This window comes from Balaenoptera musculus, chromosome 2 (genome assembly GCF_009873245.2).
Source record: "Balaenoptera musculus isolate JJ_BM4_2016_0621 chromosome 2, mBalMus1.pri.v3, whole genome shotgun sequence".
NCBI lineage: Eukaryota > Metazoa > Chordata > Mammalia > Artiodactyla > Balaenopteridae > Balaenoptera > Balaenoptera musculus.
This window is the reverse complement of record NC_045786.1, coordinates 60,678,759-60,703,671: the sequence shown is the minus strand read 5'-3', so window position 1 is coordinate 60,703,671 and position 24,913 is coordinate 60,678,759. Positions and strand designations below refer to the sequence as shown.

Sequence of the window (24,913 nt, the reverse complement as noted above, 5' to 3'; positions counted from 1 at the left end):
TATTTCTCTGCATAGCGAAAGAGTCTAGAACCAGACGGTCTGGTTCTACTACTTACCAGCTTACATGACCATGGAAAAACTACTCGGTCTCAGTGACTTAGTTTCCCTGTGTGTAAAATGGGTTCATAGTAATGGTACTTTTCTCATATGGTTGCTATGAGGTTTTTTTGGAGGAAATACCTGTAAAGCACTTAGAACAGAATACGTTCTCAATAAGAATCAATGTGTTATTACGATCATTGTCTATTTCTATGCCACCTTTTTCCCTAAAGTACTCTGGCCATCCTGACATAATAGACCTCAACAAATTGGAGCTTCTCCACTCTGCCAGGAGGCAAGTCTGAAGGAGCCAGTCAGGTCTCCTGTGGAGTTGGGGAGGGTAGTACGGAAGCAGTGAGGGTGAGCAGAGGTGGGAGACCAGCTACCGCCTCCCTCCCACTCTCTGGGCACAGCGGCCAGTAGGTACTTCCCCGGGGAATCTGAAACAATGGACAAAGCAGAGGCAGAAGCTGCCTGCCCTGGCCAGTGTGGCCGACTATTCCCTTCTCCTCCTCCAGGACACCAAGCTGAAAACCATAAATGGTGAGGTCCCCACGGTGGATCTCTCCTTCCAGCTGCTTTCCTCTGAGGTAAGACTGTGGGTCAGGGGAAGCTCAGGGCCGGGGCAGTCATGTGCCAGCTCTTGTAGCCTCTCCGTGGGTTCCAACCTCCTTTTCAATCGCTGGCCTTATTCAGGGACTGGGGCCAGGAGCTTTTAGAAGGACGGGGCTTCTGTTTTGGATGGAAATGTCTGAGGGTGATTCAAGGCCTGAAAAAACTGAGATTAGGAAGAGAGAGTTGAGAACAGAGGGCCACTCAGACCGGGGAGTCAGCCTCTAACTCAGCCCAAGCCAAGCCTGGCTTACTGGGATCAAGATTCTACAAGCGTGAACTGGATATTAGCTTCTGTTGCTGTGTAACAAACTACCACAGACTTAGTGGCTAAAAACAACACCCACTTATGAGCTCACACTTCTGTAGGTAGGCAATCCAATACAGCAAGGCTGAAATCAAGATACTGGCAGGGTTCTGTTCCTATCTGGAGGCTCTGGGGAAGAGTGTGCTTCCAGGCTCCCCTAGGTTGTCATCAGAATCCAGTTCCCTGCAGTTGTAGGGCTGAGGTCCGTTTCCTTGCCGGCTGTCAGCCGGGGCCTCTCTCAGCTCCTGAAGGCCGCCCACATTCCTTCTCACAATGCCTCGTCCATCTTTAAGCCAGCAGGCATATCAACTCCCCCTCACACTGCAAAGCTCTCTGACTTTCTCCTCTGTCAGCAGCCAGAGAAAACGCTCTGCTTTTAAAGGGGCTCATGTGATTAGGTCAGGCTCACTCTGATAATGTCCCCATCTTAAGGTCAACTGTGTCATGTAACATAATCACAGGAGTGAAAGCTCATCATATTCACAGCTTTCAGGGATTAGGGTGTGGAATCTTGTAGGCTCATTTTTGGAATCCTGCCCACCACAGCTGGGTTGCCCCAAGTTGAAAGTCCCCAGGGACTGAGCCCTGCCTGATGGATGGGATCACTTCCTCTATCATCTATACCTGGGTTCTGAAGTCCAGCTTGGACTCGGGTCATTTGGCTCCAGTGCACTTGACAGGCTGGAATTTTCCCACTTTTCTCTCTGTGGTGCTGAGAGAGGCATGAAGCTGGGATGTGGGCAGTTGAGGACCATGACCCCCTGGAAATGCTTGCAGGGGCTGATGTCTGGATCAGTCAACTCCTGCTAGCTTCCCATGCCAGGAAGAATAGCCACCAGCTCTGGGGTAATACTTGGCCCTGTGACCTTACCTGTGAAGAACGCAGGGAGTTCCTTGTTGGAGGGTCTGAGAGGTCTACCTGGGAAGGTACCCACCCAAAACTGTCTCCCCGCAAGGCCTCTCGTGAGTGCTTGAAACCTCCCATTAACACTCCCCGCTGGGGAATGTTCCACATTGCCCTGTAGAGACTCCTCTAATTCTTGGTGAGAGAGAGTTTGTTAGATACAACCTGACATCCACACCACCACCATCACCACCAAACCAGGTACAGGATGGAGAAGTTACTGAGAGGGGAGGGGACACAGAGGCCACAAAAGACCCCAGGAAAGGGGAAGCAGGGATCCCAGATGTCCCAGATTGGAGCTCAAGCCTCCATGCTCTTCTCAGGGTCTAGAGTCTGTCAGTGACCACTGCCAGCCCCTGCCTCACCTCCCCCTGCCTCACCTCCCCCTGCCTCCTACCCCTTTGCTGGGGCACGTGTGTCCTGAGAACCGAAAGAAGCGTCAAGTGCCGCTGGTCAGGGCACTGGGGGACCCAGGCAGGCAACAGGCAGGTGGGCAGGACACTTCCCCAGTTGCCCAGGGGCTGGGCACAAAGGTCTCAGTGATGAATTATTCACTGGAGCTGGGCTAAGTGCAGAATTAATCCCTTTCCTTCCAGCTGGTGGCTTCACTAAATTATCCCTCCAAGTCATGCGGGAAAATGCTGCCGAATTCATTTAGCTGCTGAGTGTTTTGATCTGGGCCTTGTGATTTTAGCTTCCCCTTCCCCCAGCCCCCTCCCCCTGGAGGCGGGTAAAAAAACCTTTCAGTAGTGGATTTCCGAGAAGAAAGGAAAAGAAAGGGGCTCAAGACTGGGTGTGTACCAGGAAAATAGTACTGGAGGAAATTCAAATTCTGCAGCCAAGAATTCACACACACAGCTCTACACATACAGAGTCTCACACAATCACATTTGAATACCCACACAGAGACAATCACATTTGAATACCCACACAGAGACAATCACAAATGCAAAGACATGCAACACAAATATACACATCCCTCTGCAAGAGTGCACACATTTAGTGCATATATACATGCTCCCACACCCGAGCAAACTGACACACAGACGTTTTCACACCCGCATTGGCACACACAGAAGAGAAGTCTTTTTGTGGTTAAACTGTTTCTTGGTGAAACGATCTGAGAATTGGCCAATAACTGACTCACTTTGATTCTAGAAGCTTGAAGTCCAATTTGGGGGCCTTAATATGAAAAGCTAAGATGGACTTGGCATAACCTTACAGCCATGGTACCCGCTCATTCATTCTTTTATCCCACATATGTTTGATGAGGACTAGAGTTTTGGCTGCCCTTCTGGACTGCAATGAGGAGAGGGAGGGGCCGGCAGCCGTGGAGCCCGTCTGATTGCATTTACCCTCCTCAGGCGTGGACATGGCTCTCTGCTCGTGTCTCATCCCTTTTGTCATCCTTCTCCCTATGTGGAGGTGGGAGGGTGTTGATGAACAGATCAGATGGCACTGCATCTACAGCGTGTCCCCAGCTCCATTCCTCACCATCGCCTTCTCTGTAACACCACCACCGTTCTCCGCGCAACGGCAAATCTTTGCTGAGCACCTGCCTGTGGAGCAGATACTGTCCTGGGTTTAGGAATCTTACATTGAAAAAGATGAGAAAAAGGTCCTGTCTTCATAAAACTTGCATTCTTAGAGAGCAGGGAGTGTGGACCAGATAAGAGATATCAGATATTTCAGATATCTGAAATCAATTCATGAGCAGATATCAGCTCGTGATATGAGGCCTGATGAAACTCAAACGAGGTTACGCGATAGGGAGTGTGCTCAGACAGGCTCTTTGGATTTGATGTGCTCTCTGAGTAAGGTTACCAGCCAAGCCGCTGTAACAGAGAAGACCCAGTTCCTTCCATCTTATTGTTTCACCTAAGGTGTTGGCCACCAATTCATGGTGAGAGGCACCCAACTTTCATCTCTGCATTCCAGCCCGTGGGAAGGAAGCGCCAGACCTAGGACCAGAACTATCGATTCTTCCACTGTTTAAATCAAACACTGCTCAAAGCCCCAAGAGCCACTACCTGAAGCCTGGAGATCTTAGAGTCCTGTGGATACTCCATCTGCAGCGGGGTTTGTGATAATGGGCCTCTCCGGACCCCTTGTCCACCTGGCTAACAGCTCCATCTTAGGGGCAACTCCTTGCTCATAGACAGCTGTACTACAGAGAGGAAATGCTTCAGAACAAATGAATATGCCTGTCCTATTTGGGTACCTCCCACTTGAGGACACAGCCTCTTTCCTGAGAGCCTTCATGTCCTGGAGGTTTGGGCACAGGCCATCCTGGTTAACTGACATTTTGGTGAACACAGTTTCCCCACACCCACTGCTTCCATATCACCCATTCTCAGAGCTCCAGGAACAAGAACATTGTGGAATTTCCAAATAGGCAGAGACCACAGAGGTGTCTCTCCACAGCCCACCCTGGACAGAAATCTCCTTGATGCCATCCACCACGGGTGGTCATCCCAGCCTCTCCTCTTGCTCTGCCATGTCAGGGGGCAGTTCACTACCTCTAGAAGCAGCCCATCCCATGGTTCAGTGCCTACAGCTGATAGAAATGCTTACCCCACATTGAGCCCACCCTACCTCCAGGGGCTCTCCCTCTGCCCCAAGCTCCTGACTCTGCCCTCTGGGGCTGCAGTGCAACCCCTGCAAGCCTCCTTCCAGCACGCTGGCAGGCAGACTAGCAGTCACAGTCAATGGCAAGAAGGAGTGGTTTCCTGGTTTGGGATATTGTGCTTGAAGCTGGTTCTGCTGGTGCTGGGTTAAGCTTCTTCCCTCTGATGGAACTTCTCTATGGACACCTGCTGCTCAGAGTGTTCTGCCTTAAGCTAGGGTTGTGTGTGTAGATGAGTACATACATGTATAACTACATATAGCTACAAAAAGCTAGAAAAACACAGACATCTGTGTATACACAGAAAACTTCCCTTTATTCCATGTTCAGTGGGAGTTCACCTTGGAGGTCCATTAGCCTCTGAAAACCCACGAGCCTATGACTACTCCATATATACAAACACGAATAAACCCTTAGTCTCCTCCATTCACCCTCTGATCTTGGCCTCTTCTCTTTGAAGAGTGTGATCTGGTCCCCCAGGAGTCTATGATTCTCCGGGCTAAGCAGTCTACCTCTTCTAATGAACTGGTTTCAAGATCCCACAGCATCCTGGGTGCCCTCCAGCTTGCAGAAAACCTCTTTGAAGTGAGACAACTGACCAGGTTTCCTAGGCTGACTACGTGGATTAGAGCCTGGTGTGCACACAGTAGGTGCTCATTGTGTCAACTCCTGCCTCCTTGCCTGGAAATGTGCCTCCCCATGAGGTGGGACAAGTCCATGCTGTCATCTGTGTGTTCAGCAACAGGTACCCTCTTGGGGCTGGGATTTGGGATCCAGGATCTTGCCCAGGCAGGGTGCCAGGGCACCAGGCAGAGGCAGAGCCTCTCAGATGAGCAGCCCCCTCTCCTTAGCCCACAGACTTGAGAGATGCTGGAGGATTCAAAACCCACTGCTTCCTTGGATTTGGCACAGAGAGGGTGCCTTTAAGGAGAGGATGAGGTGGCCCGTGCTATCCCCCACTGAGGGACGGGGCGGCTCCCACAGTCCCATCTGACCCTCCCCTCCCTGTTCCCCTCAAGGGAGGGGGGTGCGGGCAGGTCTTTGATGCCATGTGAAAGGCTGCCGGGTGTTTTTATTCAAACCACTCTCTCTGGAGACCAGCCCGGAGTGGGGACAAGAGACTGTTTAGCAAATGTGGAGTGGAGGGCACGGCACAGGCAGAAACGTGCTGACTTCTGGTGAATTCTTATGGATTTTTGGAAAGCCACGCATGTCAGCCCTGGGCTGGCCTTCAGAGAAGCCCCAACACAAGCCGTCCTCCATTTCCTCACCAAACGCAGCCGCCCAGAAGGCCCAGTGTCCAGGGTGGCACAGCAGTCTCCTCAGCTGCTTCTATCCGCTGGGAGCTTCTGTTCCACCCCCAAGACTCCAGCTCTGAAAACACTACCGTAAGGATAATGATGAATCCAGAGAAAAATACCCTTTCCCCTCTTTCACCCTCACAACATCCCTGCCCTACGCACAGACCCCCAACCTCACCCTGCACCCCCTACCTCCCTGTCCTCCCACTCTCCCAGGCCACATGGCAGGAGACAGAGGAAAAGACCTATCCCTCCCCAGCTCACAGGTACCCTTTTCCCCACCTGCCCAGACTCTAGGCCCAATTCAGAGATCAACCCATACGACCCAAGGAAGCTGGGGACAGATGAGTGAGAGGGGAGAGCCCGTGCCTTTCCGGGGCCAGCCTCACAGATGCTCAGCGTTGGGTCAGGGCTCACCATCCCACCATAAGAGTTTCCTGCCTGCTTTTCACAGTGCCTGAAACCCTCCCAGCAGTGCTCCATGCTCCCCCAACAGTCTCTTGGTTATGATGCAACTCCCCCCCATGCTCCCCACTTCAGGGAGGGCATTTGACACTCCCTCCAACACACAGGGTTTTACAGACTCTGCTTGCTCACTTCTTGTGACAGGGACCTCATTTCCTCTCAGGAAGCCCTCTCCAGCCTCTATCAGCTCCATGGTAGACCCCTTCCTCCTATCTTTCTCCAGTTGCCTCCCCCAATCCTGCCTTTTCCTTCCTGAGACTGGCTCCAGAGAAGTTAGCGCCCATGCGCAGGTCGGCCCTGTTGCTGTTTGCAAACTAGTTGTGTCATCTGCAGCCTGACCAACTCTCCCTCTGGCTGCTCATTGTCACACTGGCTTTCTGCTTCTCATCCTCCTGGTTGTCTCATCTTGACAACACTCCTCTTAAAGTGTCCCCCCAAACTGTGAAGCTGGATCAGTATTGGTGGGTAGAATAGGACTATCATCCTTTTTCTGCAAACACATTCTCCCCTTTGGTGCAGCCAAAGTCTATCATTCGCTTTATTCCTAACCAAGGTTGTGGGGTCCATTTAGAGCCTGGGAGTCCTGTCTGGTATGTGAGCCGCTGTCAGGTGGCACACCTTCACCTTGAACCTCTGCTGCTCTATTTTGAACTCACCTTCTTTGTCTCAGCATATTGTCTGGGCTGGAGATCACTCTGGAGCCTGATTTCATCATGCGTCACCCATTCACAGCCCCACCTCCACCCCTACCCCAAGCTCTGGGTCACCTGTGCATGTAGTTAGGACACTTTGCTGCAATGTGCACTAAAAAGCGTGCATCCTTAGATCTGGGTTTGAATTCTGGATCTTCCACATGATCGTAGCCACCATGAGTTTTACTTTTCTATCCATAGAAAGGGATTGTGATCCCTACCAGCCAGAAATGCAGTGAAAATTGAATAAGGGAGCGTGTGTAAGTGCCCAGCAAAGGGTCTTGCAGACCCTCAGTAAAGGGAGCTCTTACTATTGTTCACCCAAGTTGCTGACAAACATGCTGAACTCATCAGGGATGACAACAGAGCTCCAGGGGGAGGGGAACGACAGAGCCCTGCTAATCCATCACTCAGCGCCCACCCCTCATGACAGCTGCTCCACCAGATTCACATCTATAAGGACATCAGGAGGCCTTGTCAAGTGCTGAAGATAAACGTCACCAGCACCACATTTGGTCTCACACCAATTTTTCAGAGAATGAAGAAATGGAGAAGAGACAGACAATCATCTCTCTAGAGGCCAGAGCCCTGAGCTGGGGCTACAGAGGAGATAGAGAAAATGAAGACCTGCTTCTTGGCCTGTGAGGTCCCAGGCCAGGGTGGGCAGGAATGGACCCAGAGCCACACTGCAGGCTCATCCAGAATGCCTCACCAACCACCCTGTGTTGCCTTGACAATGTGAGCCTGTGACTCCCAGCCACAGATGGAGTGGATTGAGTCAGGATGCAGGGATGACTAAGGAACTGGACATTCAGGCCTCCCCCTGGCCTGCTCTGCTCTCCGCATGAACCAAATGCATAGCTGATGGATTGAAGAAGGGGGAGGAGAGGAAGTAAGAAAGGGCAGAAGCTTCCAGACCAGACTTCTCAGAAATTGGGGGCCGCTCTTGGGTTTTTTCCCCATCTCAAAGCCAGACTACCACAGCCTTAGACCTCTTTTTAGCCAAACCATGTGTACCCTTGGTCCAGCCAAGGTCATTCAGGCATGAATTCATCAACCATTTGTTAGATCCTTAACCTGTGCCAAGCAGTAAAGCACTCCAAAAGATCATCACTATTCATCTTGCTAAGGGTTCTAGTTGAGGTAGTTGCATTGTCAGGGGAAGAGTCATAGAGAAGCATGGTTTGCACTCTGCCTCAAAGAGTGGCTTGGAAATAGGCAAGGCAAGGGTGCTTCTGGCAGAGCGAACCACGAGTGCAAAGCCATGGAAACACGACAGTGTCTGGAGTGCATGGGACATGAGGAAGCTGTTGTGGGCAGTGAGACTGGAGGGTTAGATGGGGCTTAGATTCTGGAGGGCCTGAATGCCAGGATACAGGGTATAGACTTCATCATAGAGTAATAGGAAGCTAAGGAAGATCTTTGAGCAGCAGTAGGATGTGATCTGACCTATATGTTGGAAGAGTCTCTCTAGATATGAATAGGGGGAACCCAAGGGAGAAGATTAACTGCAGAAAGACCAGGTTTCAGGCTAACAAGAGTGAGCCCACAGCCCATCCACTGAGCCATAGGCAGGGCTCTATTTAATACTAAAATCCCTGCCAGAGTGGTTGAGAATCTGCCTGCCAATGCAGGGGACACGGGTTCAATCCCCTGGTTGAGGAAGATCCCACATGCCGCGGAGCAAGTAAGCTTCTGTGCCACAACTACTGAGCCTGTGCCCTAGAGCCTGCGAGCCACAGCTACTGAAGCCCACGCACGTAGAGCTCGTGCTTCGCAACAAGAGAAGCCACCGCAATGAGAAGCCCGTGCACCGCATCGAAGAGCAGCTCGCACTCCCGCAACTAGAGAAAGCCCTCGCGCAGCAACGAAGACCCAGCACAGCCATAAATAAATAAATAAATAAATAAATAGATAGATAGATAAATAAATAGATAAATAAAAGAATGGTACCTACGTCCAAAAATAAATAAATAAATAAATAAATAGGTAGATAGATAAATAAAATGGTACCTACGTCCATAAATAAATAAATAAATAAATAAATAAATAATAAATAAATAAAAGAATGGTACCTACATCCAAAAATAAATAAATAAATAAATAAAATCCCTACCAGAATTTTAAAAAAAATCTTTCTCATTGGCTCCCCTCCTCTGGTGCCACAACTTGTTTTTAGATTAACCCTCTGACACCATTTTCAGGAGAATGAATCATGGCCCCAACGAGGATTAACACTTGGGCCCTTCTTGGCTGGCAGACAGACTCAGAGCTTCAAACCCCACCGCAGCTGCAAGACCACATGGCTTGTCATAAATGAGGCCTACGATATGCAGGGGAGGCAGCAAGCCCCCTTGGAGGGACCCGTTGAAACTCCTTCAGCTGAAGAGATAAGAACCTACAACTGCAGCCACAGGAAATGACAAAGCAGCGACTGATGGGGGATCCGCTGCACAGGGCTTATTATGGCACTTGCCAGCGGGCGAGACACCCTTATCAGGGAGAAAATTGCATCAGGCCTCCTGAATTACTAGCGATTGGAAGCAGATTTCTTGGGACGCACTTTGTTAGATACCTAATGAGCAGGATACAGGCGGGCAGAGCCCAAAGCCAGCGGGGCGGGGGACAAATGTCTTTGTTAAACAGAATTTGTCAGTTTCCGCTCCAGGCTCCCTGGGGAGGGTTCAGGGCCAGCTAATTGAATTAAGAGCCTGTGCGCTCCAGCAAGAAGGCTCAGGGCGGGGCGAGAGGCAGGCAGGCCGCAAGACGGGCACTTTCAGCACCGAGGACAGCAGCTGCAACTCGGCTAGTCTGTAATTGCCAGGGCAGGCTGGAACTGCTGCATTTTGCATGATCAGGGACCTAGGGGGTGGACTGGGTAGGAGGGAGGCAGAAGATGTTAGAGGAGGAGGGGGAAACAGGTGACCCAAGAATCCTCGAGTCTGTTATGCTATTGGCCTGGTCTGTCTCAACAGACCCTCTGCAGGCAACAGTGAGGGCTGAGAAGGAAGAAGAAGGGGGTGTCTCCTCCCCACCATGCACTCATGCGGTGTGGGACAGCTGCAGCAGGACAAGGAGCCGTGGGCTGGGCGCTGAGTCTGAGCCTGTGCGCGGTCATGCATCACTCTGAGCTTTCAAAGTAGGTCTCCTAATTACAGTCCTAATGAAGCAGGATGTGCTGTAGCCACGGAGCCACAGAGCGAGGGGCCACTTGTCAGCCCCAAGCTGCCTCCACAGGCAGGGCAAAGCCTACCAAATAGAAAAGCAAATAAGCAGGCTTGTGGGGTGAACCAGAAGCCTCCTCCCCAACCTGGAGGAAGACGGGAGAGCAAGGCAAGGCTGGGCCCGAATACGGAAGAGCTAGTCCCCAGAGATCCCCCTTCTTTCCATCCCCATTTTAGCATTGTTTCTCCCCCATTCTCCACCCTGACCCACCACTTCCAGCAGCCTGGATCCTCCCCGTAGTCTCAGACAAGGTCCCTCCCATGAGGAGCAAGGAGAGGGGGGCACAAGCCCCTCCCCAAAATGTAGGCAGACTGAAGCTGATGAGTCTGGACAGGTAATGTAAGGGAACAATAGAGAGAATTTAAGCGCTATGTGAGGCACTGTGGTCCTCCTGGGACCCCTTACCTCGCATGACTAGAACAACTGCCTCTGACCTTCCCTTTGGGGCCTGCATTATGTGGAAGTGTAAAGATTTTTCTATAAAAGTCACCCACCCATCTTACCCCAAGCCCCAGGCTGGGATAGATCCTGGCAAAGTTCATTGGGAGACCTGCAGGGGTGAGGGCTGGGGAGGTACTCTCATGAAGCAGCTGTGGAAGCAGGTATAGGCCAGAGCCAGCCATGGAGAGGGCAGAGCAGGACCACTGAGTCTGGTAGAAGCTACAGGAAGAGCAGCTGGGGGTCAGGAGGGGGTGGGATGGGCAGAATAGACTGAAGTCCATAGATACTCTGCCTTTCCTTTCCTCCTTCTTGGAACAACACCCCTGCCCACCGGAGACTCATGGGGTGGTCTGGACTGAGGGGTCCATCTCATTTTTATTTCATCTTTGTGATGAAATTAAATTAATTATACATAATAAATTTCAGAATCCACATAAAGTTAGTGAGTGCCCAGTTCTGATCAGGGGCCCAGTAAGTGTCAGCTCTGCGTCACTGAGCTGACCCACTTGGTACTGGGGACACGCAGGGTGGATGTCAGGGTGACAGGCTGTGGAGGAAGGGACTCTCTCAGCAGTGTGTCCCTGCTTTCAGAACTGATGAGGGTGCCTCTGGAGACCTCTCCCTTGATTTCATTACTTCTACTTCCTCCCCTAACTGGATTAGATGGCAGTCTATGAAATCCAGGGCATCAAGATTGGCTTTCTGCCTGGAAATGAGGAGAAATGTCATTACAGGTCCTGAATCAGCATCTCACCCCAGCCCCAGGGGCCACCTGGTCAACGGCGAGTTGGTCTTTGCCTTGGCTAGTTATTTCTTCCTTCCCTCTCTCCTACATCCATCCACCCACCCATCCATCTAATATACATTCTGTAGTTTTTCTGCTACAGCCAATCGTGTTCAGCTGTTCTGAACAGGAGACAGATGTGGTGCTTTTTCTTATCTAAAACACACAAACAACTAGAAAACCCCAAACCATCTGACTCAGATGCTGTACAGAGGGCATGTTCAGTGGGAAGCCTCCGAATGAATGAAAGTTACTGAGAGGAGCAGGTGAGAGAGACAGCCAGGTCTAATACCCAGGGACAAAACGGCCCCAGAAGTCTTGGTTATAAAGTGCAGTCAGTGCCAAAGTCAGCCTCAGAGTCACCCAATGCTTCACTCTTCCCACCCCAAAAGTCTTCATATAGCAGCTTTCTCCCGGTACCTATTTGATGGTAGAGGGAAGGGGGGATGAGGCCCCAACTGGACTGGATACCTCTGTACTTGTATGAATGTCCCTTAATCTATTGATGCAAGACTGAAAATGTTTCTTGTTAATGAATTTCTGAACACCAAATTTATTTTTAAAGGGTAGTTATTTAAAGGATCCTAGAGGTAAATAGAAGGGTCCTTGTCCTGATTCATCTGGTTCATAGGTGTGGATTTTCATATAGAGCATCCACTTAAAGAGAGGCCCACCTGCACTCATTCTCTCTGTTTGTTCAGGGCCAGACATTTGGGCACTTTTAACCCTGAGCACATTTGTCTTGGTTGGCACTGTGCCCATTGTTCTATTTGCTTCTTTCTAGCACAACACTCTAGACAGTGGAATATTTGTATACTGTGTGGCCAAGACAGGATTCCAACAGCTGATGTAGAGTGGAAGCGGGTCATCTTTGAGGTCCCTACAAACCTGAGTCTGCATGATTCTTTGAACAATGGGCACGTTTTGGGGGCTAACCATGGATTTCCAACAGAGCTTTCAAATAACCTCTCCCCAGAGGGAGTAGAAGACATGTCCCTAAGCCCGAGGAACTTAAAGTTTTGTCAAAAAAACAAAAATGGCAAATAAGCCTGGAATTAGAGGACAGTGTGAGAGCAGAGAGAGCCAGCTGCTGGGCTGGGAGAACCCGGAAAAGCTTTGAGCAAGTGTGGGTGGAGGCCCTGAAGGCTTCCTGGAAGGGCTGGTATCTGAGTGGGGTTAAATTCTCAACAAGCAGAGATGAGAGTGGCAGTCATGTCAAGAGAGGAAGAAGAGAATTAGGAAAAAGAACATGGATGGAGAAGGAGGCCCATCAGAGCAGAGAGAGAAGAGACACTGTTTAATGGGTGAGAAGATGAGAGGATGACAAGGAGATGGAATGGAAAGCAAGTCTACACAGCAAAGGGTGGCAAAGAAGCATGGAGATTTTCGAATCTGTTGTTACTGCACCAAGGGTGGGAGTCATAGATGGCACGGTTTGTTTATTCTTTCAACCTATATTTCTTGAGTTCCTACAATGAGGCAGACACTAGGGATAAATGAGTTCCCAGCTTACAGGTAATTTGCATTCGAGTGTGGAGAGTGGAGGAGCAAGGCAGACAGTTAACATGTAAACACATTTTTTGGAAATGAATTTTCTGGTAGAGTAAGTACTGTGACCACAGTAAAATGGGATAATGTGACTAGAGTATACTGGAGGAGGGGTTACTCTAGGTGGGGTGGGCCTCTATCTCAAAGGCAAGGCCTCTCTGAGAAGATCACATCTGGGCTGAGACCTGAATGATGAGAAGGGCACAGGCATGTAAAGACCCGTGAGGCTCTCCGGGTAGAGAGAACAGCAGATAAAAAGGCCCTGAGGCAGGAACGAGCTTGGCTTGTTGGAGAAAAGGCAAGGACAGTGTGGTTAGAGCGCAGTGAGCAAGGGGGCAGGTTGTGGGAGGTAGACAGGGCCCAGGCAGGCAGGGCCTCCTGAGCCATGAGGAGGAGCGGCTTGGGGGGTGTAGAAAGGCACACTGATGGTAGAAAGGCACAGAGCAATGTCTCTGCACCTTTTCTTCTCAGAGGCCGGAAAACTTCTTGACACCAAACAACAGCAAGGTTCTGCCCATCCTGGACCCCAAGATCTTAGACAAGAAGCTGGGTACCATCCGTGAGTCCTGGTCCAAGGCCACAGTGAGCTCCACAATTGGCTCCAACACATACACTTCTCAGGAAGCAGAGGAAGAGCTTCAGGTGCCCAAGATGTCCCGAGAAATGGTGAGTGTCTCCCCTCCAGGGCCAGGAGGGCCAGAGTGGGGATGGGGCCTGGAGAAGGGGCTCTCCTGCCACCTGTGAGTTGTTCATTCCTCGGGTGGCGAGTGGACCTTCCCTTTAGGCACACTCTATATATGAGTCACCCTAAACTGGGGGAAGGTGTGGGGTCTTCGTCTTACAGACTTTCTTCACCTTTGAATGGAACTCTCAGGTGATTTCTTTCAAAACAACCCCTGCAACATTTGTAAGACTGGGTTCCTCTGACTCAAGTAGCCATCAACTCGAGAGCTTGTCCTCTGGGTAGTGGGAAGCCCTGGAAAGATTAGTGTTAACTTTCGAAAGAGGAAAGTAGGACTCAAAGCAAAGAGGATATTGTCTTTGGTCACAGAGTCTCTACCCTTGATTGTGGGAGTTGGTCTGGCTTCCCGTTACCAGTTGACAAGATGCTGGGAAAGGGATGGTGCAGGCAGCCAGCCAAGGTGATGCCTTAATTTGGTGAGGGCTCAGTGCCGAGTCCTAGCCCCTTGATGCAGAAAACTCCAGGACAGGCCACCAGAAAGACAGTCCAGTCAAAGGCTCCAATTGAAGTCCTGTCCCAACCACCATGGGTGAATTTATAGGTGACTTCTTCCCTTCTTCCACAGTGGATCCCATGGGGAACGCTGCTCCGGAAGATCCTGAGAAAAGGCCGGAGCCAAGGCCACCGGCCCAAAGGGAAACCCTGGGCCTCCTCCTCCCAGGACCTGACCTTCTCCATCAACAGCCTTCGCATCTTCCCCTGGCACTACTGCACCTTCCTGGAACATGTCCCATCGGATGAATAGGAAGGGTGCTGTCTGCTGGGTGTGCCCAGGATGCTCCCACATGGAGCGCCCCTGCCCACACCAAGCGGGACCCTCCCTGGCAGGTCCAGAGCACCCCAAGGCCATCTTCTACACTCACTCCTCTCACCTCTGCCCCTCGGGAAGGCGGCTCCCGGGCCTGACCTGCCAGCTCAGCCATCAGTTGGGTTGAAAATAAAGATCCAGACCTGCCTTTGGAGACTTTGGGCAGCATGAATAAACCAATGCCTGCTGCCTCCACAGCCTGGCCTCATGACGCCCCTCCTGTGCCTCTGAGCAGAGGTAGTGCAGGGGAGAAAGAAGGAGGGGGAAAGGCCAAGGAAGGAAGGAAAAGGGAAGGAGCCATGGAAGGGGAAAGGCAGACAGGAAGGAAGGGGAAAGACGAAGGCATTCCCTCCCTGTCACAACCCTGCAGAGAGCTCAGGGCTCTCTCCTCCCCTCACCCCTCCAGCTCCAGGAGCCTCCCCTGGGGTGCCAAGCCAGCCAAGCCTCAGGCATCACCCAGGGAGGCCCTCACCTCACCGCCGGATGCAGACCTCACACTACCCCGGGGAGCAGGATGAGCCTCTCATCTCAGCCACTGGGTGCTGGACCCAGCAGGGTCAAGGAGGGAGCAGTATGGGACCCACTCCTGGTACCATGCACGGCAGGCCCTCTCTGGTTTGGAGTCTAGTGAACATTTCTGCTTGGCAAAGGATCCAAGGTCTGAGTGGAGGTCAGTGGGTCTCAGGGTCTGGATTATTTGAGAGAAATTAGAGATGACTTAATATTATATATTTGCTTGGGGAGGTAAGATGTAGAAAGGGTTGGAATCGGCTGAGTTGGACTCTTCATTCTGCTTATAAAATGCAATGGTGATATTGTCGATGGTGATAATGGGGGAAAGAAGGAGAAAAAAGCAGAGCTGAGGGGGAAGGGCCTTGACATATAGGATGGATCCAACAGGTGAGCAATTCAAACAATATATATACTTTTCATATCCTTTAATATTTAAAGCATAATAACTTGGGTAGTAGGCCAGCTAGTGTGGATCTTCTCTAAAGGATTAAACCATGGAGATGAAACTAGACTGCATTTGAGAAGTCAAGGTTAGCCATGAGGAGGAACCGTTTTTGAGCAAGGGGTTGAGTAAACAGAGGGCAGGAGGAGAAATAAGTGGCCCAAGGGCACTAAGACAGGATTTGGGGAGGCTCTGAGTATGAACAAGGGGGCTCAAGGCTGCCCTTTACCCTGTCAGAGATGTTGTGAGCTGTGTCTATATGGAGAACTAATTCAAGCATGCCCTCTGTGGGTATCACCCCAGCACTCCCACTGGGGGGCTGGTCCCTCTACCCTCCCCTTGCTGGGCACCTGGCAAGGTCACAAGCACTGGCTGCTCTCCCTAGCTTGCTGTTGAGTTAGGTACACTCAGCCACCACCTTCCTCATCTCTGGGCTCCAGGGCCCAGGCCAGGCCTGACCCTACACAGATGTAGGTAAAGGCTTTGGGGCCCAGCAGGCCTGCCCCTCTCCCTTGCCCATCCCAGTCTGTCCCAGGCCCAGCCTCCAGCCTATTCCCTCCTTGTTCCTGGCTTTTGGCTTCATTCTATTTACCCTCCACCCCTGCCTCAGTCCTCCAACGCATCATTCTTCTCTGTCTCTCTGTCAGCACAGATTTACCATGCTGACTATTCCCACCTCTGCCTCGGTTGGGTCCTAGAGACTCAGCCCCCAGCTCCAGTTCCAAGCCCCTAGGCAGAGCCCAGAAGGACCAGGGTAGGAGCCAGAAAAACATTCATGCGGCCAGTAGAGCCCAGTAACAAACACTAGAACGTGGGTGGGTAGCAACAGCGCACAGCTCCGTGACAGGTAGCGTGAAGCAATGGGTCACTCACTGTTCCATAGCAACCAAACAAAATTACATAGCAGTCCGCGAGCTCATGCGACCAACAGACACAATGACAAGCTATAGGACACGGTGAAGGAGCAGTGGAGTGTAGTTGCATAGCAATAGACCCAAGCCATACAATGATATCACACAACACTGCATTACAGGAAGATGCAGCCATAGAACACGGCAATGAGCACGGAATACAGCGTGTACACTGTAGACAGAGTCACAGGACATGGAAAATACCTGGCTGCACTAGAACACATCTGGGTGGCAATGGCACTGTCTCAAGGTGTGTGACTCCTGGACGTGCGGTCAGGGAGTGGCCACCAGCAGCAGAGCCTGGGGCTGTAGCAGTGGGCCCCAGTGACATGGCAGTGATTGTGCAGTGAGCAAACGATTAACTGTGTCCCTCAGCTCTCGGCCACTGTATCCGGGCTGTGAGCCTCTCAGCAGCACCTGATTCCAGGAGTGCATTAGTCTGTGTCTGCAGCACCTGATTCCAGGAGTGCATTAGTCTGTGTCTGGTCTTGTAGCACACTCCCCAGAGCCCAAGAAACAATTCTGCCACTGATTTCCTCCAGAGCGTAATAGAAAATTGAACACTTTCTGGAGAAAGGATCACCTTGGGAACAGAGAAAGGAGTGGAGGAGACCAGGGTTTGTACCCTCGGACAGGATGCCACGGATGCTCGCTGCTGCCCTGGGGCCTGCCCCCAGACGCCCTTACCACACTGTGCTCTTGGATCTGCCTTCAATCCAGTCAATTCTTCCTCCCTTTATCTGGGACACCTGATTTTAACATAGGCCTTTCAAGTTCCATTCTATCAAAGTGGGTCCAAAGCTCCAGTCCTGAGTGGACCCACCAGGGTCAGGATCTTGTGGGTATGACCTTGGGTCAAGTGTAAGGCCTGGGCACAGCTAGAGGAAGCCTTCACCTCCCTTCTGAGCAGCCCAGGGAGTCTTTTTTGGAAGAGGTGGGCTTTTAAGTGAGGGTGAAGAATGAGATATTAAGAGGCATCCCACACATGGTAACTCTCCAAACACTAAACAACTTGTAAGCATTCCCCGCTCACCCCCTAGATTCCCTGAGCCCACCTCATGCTGAGCCAGGCAATGTCTTCTGACACCGGTGAGAGCCGGTGAGATGAGGGGTCCCACGCAGCCTCCAGACAAGCCAGCTCCATTCACCAGGGCTTGTCAAACCCTTGCCACTGTGCAGATTCCCTTTCCCCAGCAGCTGTATCAGCTGTTCCTCCAATCAGCCAGGAAAAGAGACACCCCCCCTCCGCCAGGTGCCCAGCCCTGTGCCCTGCAGTGCAGGGTCCTGAGGCAGGTGGGGTGGGAAGAGGCCAAGGTCCTGAGCTCTGGGAGTTCCCCGGCAGGCAGGAGTGACAGAGTAGGTGCACAGTAGCCAGTAAATATTTGCCTTCCTCTCTTTCTCTCTCTCTCCCCCCGCCCCCTTTTTTCCCCCTCCCTCCCTCCTTTCCTCCAATGCTCAGAGGAGATTTGTGGCAGACCAGAGGGCCCTCATACCAGCAGATGAATAATTGACAAGGGTTGTTTAAAGATTCAGTGGAGTTTCTCCAACCTCACCACACTGGTATAACTCATTTCTTTCATTCTCTGTTTGAAAGCCTAAACCCCTCCCTTCATCTCTCCCCTTCCCAGTCCCCACATGCCCGCCCTGCTCTGAGCATAACACTTTTGTTTCTCTGCCTCTCCTGAGTCTGCTGAACCCAGAATGATCCCTTGATCCCCCTCACCTCCTGGTTTTTTAGTGTCCCCTTCCCCAGCTGTCCTCACCGCCATTTAACCTGGTAGGTTGACTTCAGCTCCCCTGGACAAAGGGCCCCATTTCAAGGATGAGGAGAAGAAGGAAGGCCAGAGAAGCTGTGGCTCCTCCAGGTCACACAGCAGCGGAGGTTGGGGCTAGGGTGACAGGAGGGCAGGGTTCCCAACCCAGGGACTGCTTCCCTCCCAGCCAGGCGGAGAGGTGCTGGCTCTCCCATGCCTTGCCAGGGTGACTTGGAGCACTTTGTGTCTCTAAGCCTTGATTTTTCTGTCTGTAATAGAAGAGAGCTGCTTACCTGCCTTACCTACCTCTGAGGGTCAAATGGAACAGGTGAGGGGCCTTCAGAAAGGGCTGGCAGTATAGCAGAGACACCTGTGAACCTGGTCCTGTGAGTGTGCCTGGCATGGTCCTCTGGTGTCCAACCATCCCTGTTTTCCCAGGACTGAGGGGTCCCGGGACATAGGACTTGCAGTGCTAAACCCGATAGTCCTAGGCAAATCAGGATGTGGTCATGGCGTGGGCCCTCCTCTGCCCCAGCCCTGCTCCTTTCGTGATGGCTACACCCTCAGCCCCCTCAGCACCCCCACAGCCACAGGACACATACCCTCCGCCCGTCAGCCCAGCTCCACACTATCCCCTGCGCTCACAGCACTCTCACCACCTCCTTGAAATGACCTTGAACTCCCTTCCCTTCTCTGGGCCCCAGTCCCTTCCTCTGTCAGCAGAGGAGGTTGGAGCAGATGTTCCAAAGTCCCCTGGGGCTCCTGGAGCCTTGGTCCTGCCCCCAGGCTCTGGCCCAGGAGGAGGTCTGCAGACTGGTGAGGCTGAGAAGCTCAGGCCCAACCTCGGCTCCCCGGGCACCACCTGGTGGCAGGTGATGGGTCCTGAGCAGGACGCAGCTGCCAGCAGTGGTCGCCTGAGTATGGACACTACTGACGTCAGTGGCACCTAGTAGCAAGAACGGCAGCTCCGGGTGTTGGCATCACAAAGCCCAGGAGCCTGGGCTTGGCCTCCATAAACCAGAGTGACACCGAGCCCAACCTGGGAGGCAGATCACCCAGGTCCCTGAGAGTCTGAGCCCCACCCAGATCTTTGGACCACAAGAGGGAGGGAAAATACAAGAGAAACAGATGGAGACAGAGATAAAGAAAGCACAGCCCTCTGGTGCCCACCTCAACAGCCTCCAATGAGAGGACCCTGACTCCGTGCCCCCTACAGGCCACCAGGTGTTTCCAGAAACATCACTGTCACCCCATCCCTCCTGCTCCAACACCCCAGTCTCAGTAGTCCCGACTCCACTGCCCATCCTTCTCTTCCTCCTCCAGTTCCTACAGAGAGAGAGAGAGAGAGAGAGAGAAAGGTGCTTACCAATCATTTGAGAGAAATAAGGACCCCATCCTGTGCATCTCTGTTATCTCTCCCTGCAGACCCTTCCTCCGGCTTCCTCTCATTCGTGCAGCTCTAGCAGGTTTGAGCTTGTCTCCACCACTCAAGAGCTGTGTGACCTTGGATAAATCATTCCACCTCTCTGGGCCTGTCTCCTTATTGTTAAGTGAAAGAGATTCCCGCCCCCACCCCCCCAACCTCTTGAGGCGGTGGGAAGGAATAACAAGAGAGTGGATGACAGTGAATTGGAAACTGTAAAGGGCTGTCCACTTTGCCAGGAGGCTTATTAATAGTCACTGTGTTGATGGAGCTTTTCAAGACGGAGAATAAAACGGGGGAAAGCACACAGCCCCCAGGCCTCCCCGCTCTGACCCCTTCTCCAGAAAGGCTACTCCCAGACCCCTCACCCACTTCTCCTCCCTCCTTCCCCCATCCCCGGAATCTCCCCAGTGGGCCATTCTCCTCCTCCATCCATCACCTAGGACTAAAGAGATTAATAAACGAGACTCATAACTCAGCTGCTGGGATACAGCAGATATTTACAGCTCCGTTTCAATTTGCAGAGAGATTAAGTGTTTGTCGATTTATTGTCTTGGTGTGTGTGTGTGTGTGTGTGTGTGTGTGTGTGTGTGTGTGTGTGTGAGCATGGCTGAGCAAGGCCCACTGCAGGCTGGCTCCATCTCCCCACTCCACATACTCTCTCACTCGTCAGCTCACTCCCCCCACACCATCTCCCACCCCTGCCAGGTCCCTGGAGCTGGTGGGGAGCCCAGGGCTGACCAGCCAGGGAAAGCCACTGGCTGCTGGAGTGGGCTTGTTTTTCTGACCAACTTGACCAGAGGGACAAGTGGCCTTGGCTCCAGGAAAGGTCCTCAGGGCCATGGAACAGGGTATTAGACAGGATGGGAGAGGGATACCATCCTTAGATGATTTAGAGGGCCCTTTCTGGGCCTCCTCCAGCCTCATCTCTCCCCACAGAGCAAGGGGTCCACAGGGCCAGGTAAATGTACTCTGGAGCCCAAGCCCCACAATCTAGACCAGTCTTTAGGTACCCAAGACCCCAGAATTTCCTGCCCAAATGGACCTGAGCCTGCTCTGAGGACCGTGCAGGCCTCTTCCCAAAGTCTATCCTCCCAAGAGTCAAATACATTCAGGGATGCACCCATAGGATCAGGCGATGGCTGTTTAGGGGGGAGGGTGGGCACCTGCAGGGAACCTCCATTTATGCCTTTGTTCTGGGCCTCACAGACATCAGGGGCAGATCTGGAGATGGGGAGGCATGCTTCCAAGGAGAAGGCCCCCAGCCTAAATGAGGAGGAGCCTGCAGAGGCCAAGGGAAGTGAGACAGCCTGGGGAGGCGGGTGAGAAAGTGGCTCCTCCCCGGGGGCTGGGAAAGGGAAGGAGCTCTGCCCCAAGTCTGAGCAGTGCTTGAGGAGCCAAGAAGGGGACACGTGAGCACAGGGAACAAAATGTCAAGCACTCCCTGACCCCCACACACCCTGAGCCACTCCCCTTCCCTGTTGACTTTACAGTCAGGCATATGCACTCACTTGTGCATTCATTCACTCATTCATCCAGCTTTCTGAGCATCTACTATGTGCCAAGTCCTGTTATCTCCCACTGCAGACCCATCTACACATCTGTGCAGCTATAGCAGGTCTGAGTCCTGTCTCCACCACTCAGGAGCTGTGTGATCTTATATAAGTCACTCCACCTCTCTGGGCCTTCTCATCTGTTAAAAGGAGGGAATACTCTCCCCCTACTCTACTCTTGAGGCTTTTGAGTGTATTTACAAGAGAGTGGATGGCAGTACATTAGAAACTATGAAAGGCAGTCCACTTTGCAGGAAGCTTATTAATAGTCACTGCATTCATGGGGTCCTTTGAGACGGAGGGAGAAAGGGGGAGGTGGCACAACTCACCCAGACCTTCCCTTTTTTTTAAAAAAATTAATTTATTATTTATTTATTTATTTATTTATTTATTTATTTACTTTTGGCTGCGTTGGGTCTTCGTTGCTGTGTGAGGGCTTCTCCTTGCAGTGGCTTCTCTTGTGGAGCATGGGCTCCAGGTACACAGGCTTCAGTAATTGTGGCACACGGGCTCAGTAGTTGTGGCTCACAGGCTTAGTTTCTCTGCAGCATGTGGGATCTTCCAGGACCAAGGATCGAACCCGCATCCCCTTCATTGGCAGGCAGATTCTTAACCCCTGTGCCACCAGGGAAGTCCCAGACCTTCCCTTTTGATCCCTCTCCAGAAGCTTGTCCCCAGGCTAAGTGACAGTAACATAAAGATAACTCCCTACAAAGGTCCCTGTCCTCAGGAAGCCCCCATTCAGCAGAAGAGACACATCAGAATTCAGTGGAGGAGAGTCATAGCCAGGACTCGGGTGCAGTCTGCTCAGGGGATTGTAGGAGCACAGAGGGGAGTGTACCGAACTCTAACCTCCCCTGCCAGGCAGGGCACACTTTATACGGAATGCCAGGCAGGGAACACAGACGGCACTGCTGTCAGTGGTTGTGAGTATGAAAACCACGATAGATCTTTGATTTGCTGGTAGAAGAGAAGTGTAGTGGGTGAACTTGTTCCTGCAAGAGCAATCTGATGAGTGGAGATTACGTGTGTGTGTTTGTGTGTGTGTATTTGTGTGTGTGTGTGTGTGTGTGTATGTCCGTATCTCCCAGGTGGAACCCTGGCCTAGGATCTCACCAAGAGACACTGTGGGGCCCTCGGGCTAGTCCCTTCCCTCTCTGGACCTCAGTTTCCTTGTCTATAAAATGGGAATTGGCCAAATCAGGGCCTAGCCCCAAGCACCCAAAGATTGGGCTCAGAGGAGATGGGGATGAGAGGGCCCCTGGGGCAGTGGCCCCCAGAAGAGAGAAAATCAACAGCTGAGAGAGCATTGGACGGGAAGGGTATCCGGAGACCTGGGGTGCAGTTTCTATTCTGCCACTGACTTGAGGAGTCACCCTGTTTGACCCCCTTCCCTCTCTGGGCCTCCTCCTGCTCCTCTGTGGAGTGAGGAGCCTGGTCTTCATGATTTCCTCCTTCATCCCGGCAAACAAGGCAGGCGGAGATAGGACGGCCTCCTGGCTCCGCTCCTTAGTGAGATGGCTCTTGCTGCCCTGTATCACTATCCATCTCAGTTCCTTGATTAAATGGTGGGTGGGCGGGGCAGGAGTGCAGCTCTCTCTGTAAATAAAGCCAAGATGATGAGGCCATAAATTGCTGAGGGCTCAAATCATCGACTGGTGAGGGTTGGAGGGGGGACTACAGAACCAGGGGGGACTGGGAGAGATTTGCTAACCTGGGAAATGGGGCCCATCCCTTCTGCAAACTGCCAGCTTAGCCCACATTTTAATAATACTAATTATATCCATCAATCTTTACTGAGCTCTTACTCTGCTCCCAGAACTTTGTCATAATCTTGTTTCATCCTTGCGCCCATCTGATGAAGGACATACAATGATCATCCCCATTTTACAGTTGGGGAAACTGCTGGTAGCTCAGTAACCCTCCCAGGGCCACAGGGCAAGACGGTGGGAGAGCACTCATTGGTCCAACACAGGTTTGGGGTTTCAGCCCAGTGCCTGCTCCTGCAGCTGCCTTGGCCAAGCCTCATGACTCAAGTCAAGAGCCTGGTGAGTTTGACTCATCGTCTCCCCAGCCTGTCTGGGCGGGATGGCTGCCTTAGTTTCTATTAAACCCCAGAACAGAGCTCTGTGGCTGCCGATCCCCTCCCCAGGCCCACTCCAAACCTTTGAGAATACATGTGGAGGTCTACACACCACATTACCTATACCCCAGATAAGGAAAAATTATAAATCAAGCTGGAGCCCACAAACTATTATACATGTTCTATTCTTCTACCTTGACAAATATATCTTAGAAACCACCTCAGAGGATTCTTGGATTCCACATTGGACCCTGGCGACATGGGGAGAGCAGCTCCCAGCCCCCTGCCCCAGTCCCCTCAAACCTAGCAGGAGACGTCCCCTTTCCTTCTCATCCAGCTCAGTTTCGGTCCCACACCCTAATGACCCAGTGATCTTGTGAGACCTTTCACCTGTGTAAGAGTGCACGGTCCCCTTTAGGAGGAGAGGCCCTGGAAGCAGGAGAGGATTCTGGGGTCCCCTGTACCGGGGTGTGGTCTAGAACAGTACTCAGGCTCTGGATGGGCACACCCCTTGGCCTCACCAACTCCTCTCACCCCATGGGGAGGGTGCAGCCCTAGGAGGGCCAGAGCAGGATCCTGTAACACACAGGCCCCAGGGCAGGGCCCCTTCCTGTCCAGGGCTAAGGGCAGAACTGTCCCTCCCCCAGCTCAGTGACTCTATTAGGGTGGACTCCTGAGCTCAGATTAAATGCTTTTCAGTACAATCCAATTTCCTCCTGACGTGCACTAGAAAAGCCCAGTTCATGCGCATGCAGGCGCGCGCGCACACACACACACACACACACACACACACGCACTGACACACACTATATTTGGTGTTAAATATCCAATCAGGTCCAAAGATAATAGAGAAGAGCCAGTTCACTCCCAGTTTAATCAGATAAAATGCCCATTCATCGTTCCTCCAGCGGCAGACCTCCCCTCCTCAGCGCCACCAGGACTGAGAAGCTGGGCTGGGAGGGGCTGCAAGAGAAGGGCCGAGATGCCAGTGGGAACTGTGGCGAGGAGAAGCAGGTTGAGTAGGTGGGCTGTGCCTTTAAATCTTCAAGGAGGGGGGACAGCGTTGCCCACAAGGGACTAATTATCCTTCAGCCTTTAGCCGGCTCTTACTCAGACAGACAAAAGGGAGCTCAGCAGCCCTGATGGCGCTAAGCTTCTGCGGCAGAAATTTTTTTTACTCTCAGATATGCAAATCCACCTCCATGTGGTAGACGCAGGCGATGGCTGGATAGTGGCTCAGGGATATCGAAGGGCCAGCAAGGGCAAGGACCTGGTGGCTGGAGCCCCTCGGAAGACTGGTTTGGGAGACCGGGGGCATCTCAGGGTCACTCCTCTGGTTGGGTGGGGAGCGCACTCTGAGCCCTGCTTCACCAGTGGGGGAGAGTCTCGTGGAGGCCAAGATGAAGGCCTCTCCCTCCCACGTTCTCCTTTAAGAAGTGGGAGCTCCTGTGGAGTGCCAGAGGGGCTCCCTCAGGAAGCTGGCTCAGTCCAGGAGCCAGTCCAGATGGAACCCTCCTGCCCACTTGACCGCCTCCACCCTAGGACACAGCCACCAGGTGTGTTGCCCCTGCTCTAAACCCTTCCAATAGTTCCCTCACCTGCTGCATGAGCCCCTCAGCCTGATGACCCCTGTGACCTCTGAAGCCTGTGCCCCAACCCAGAATATTCTACCCACACCCAACTCTAATCATACTCCCTCACAGCTCCAGGCCTTTGCTCCTCTGCTCTCTCTGCCTTATA

General features: G+C 52.2%; 1 protein-coding gene across 1 annotated transcript in view; it reads left to right on the top strand.

The window, feature by feature from the left end:
• Positions 1 to 24,913, top strand: part of CCDC33 (coiled-coil domain containing 33) — a 115,910-nt gene that overhangs the window by 57,365 nt on the left and 33,632 nt on the right. The window contains 2 exon segments of the mRNA XM_036841992.1: positions 553 to 629; positions 13,416 to 13,610. Of these exon segments, the coding sequence (XP_036697887.1) occupies positions 553 to 629; positions 13,416 to 13,610 (272 nt within the window).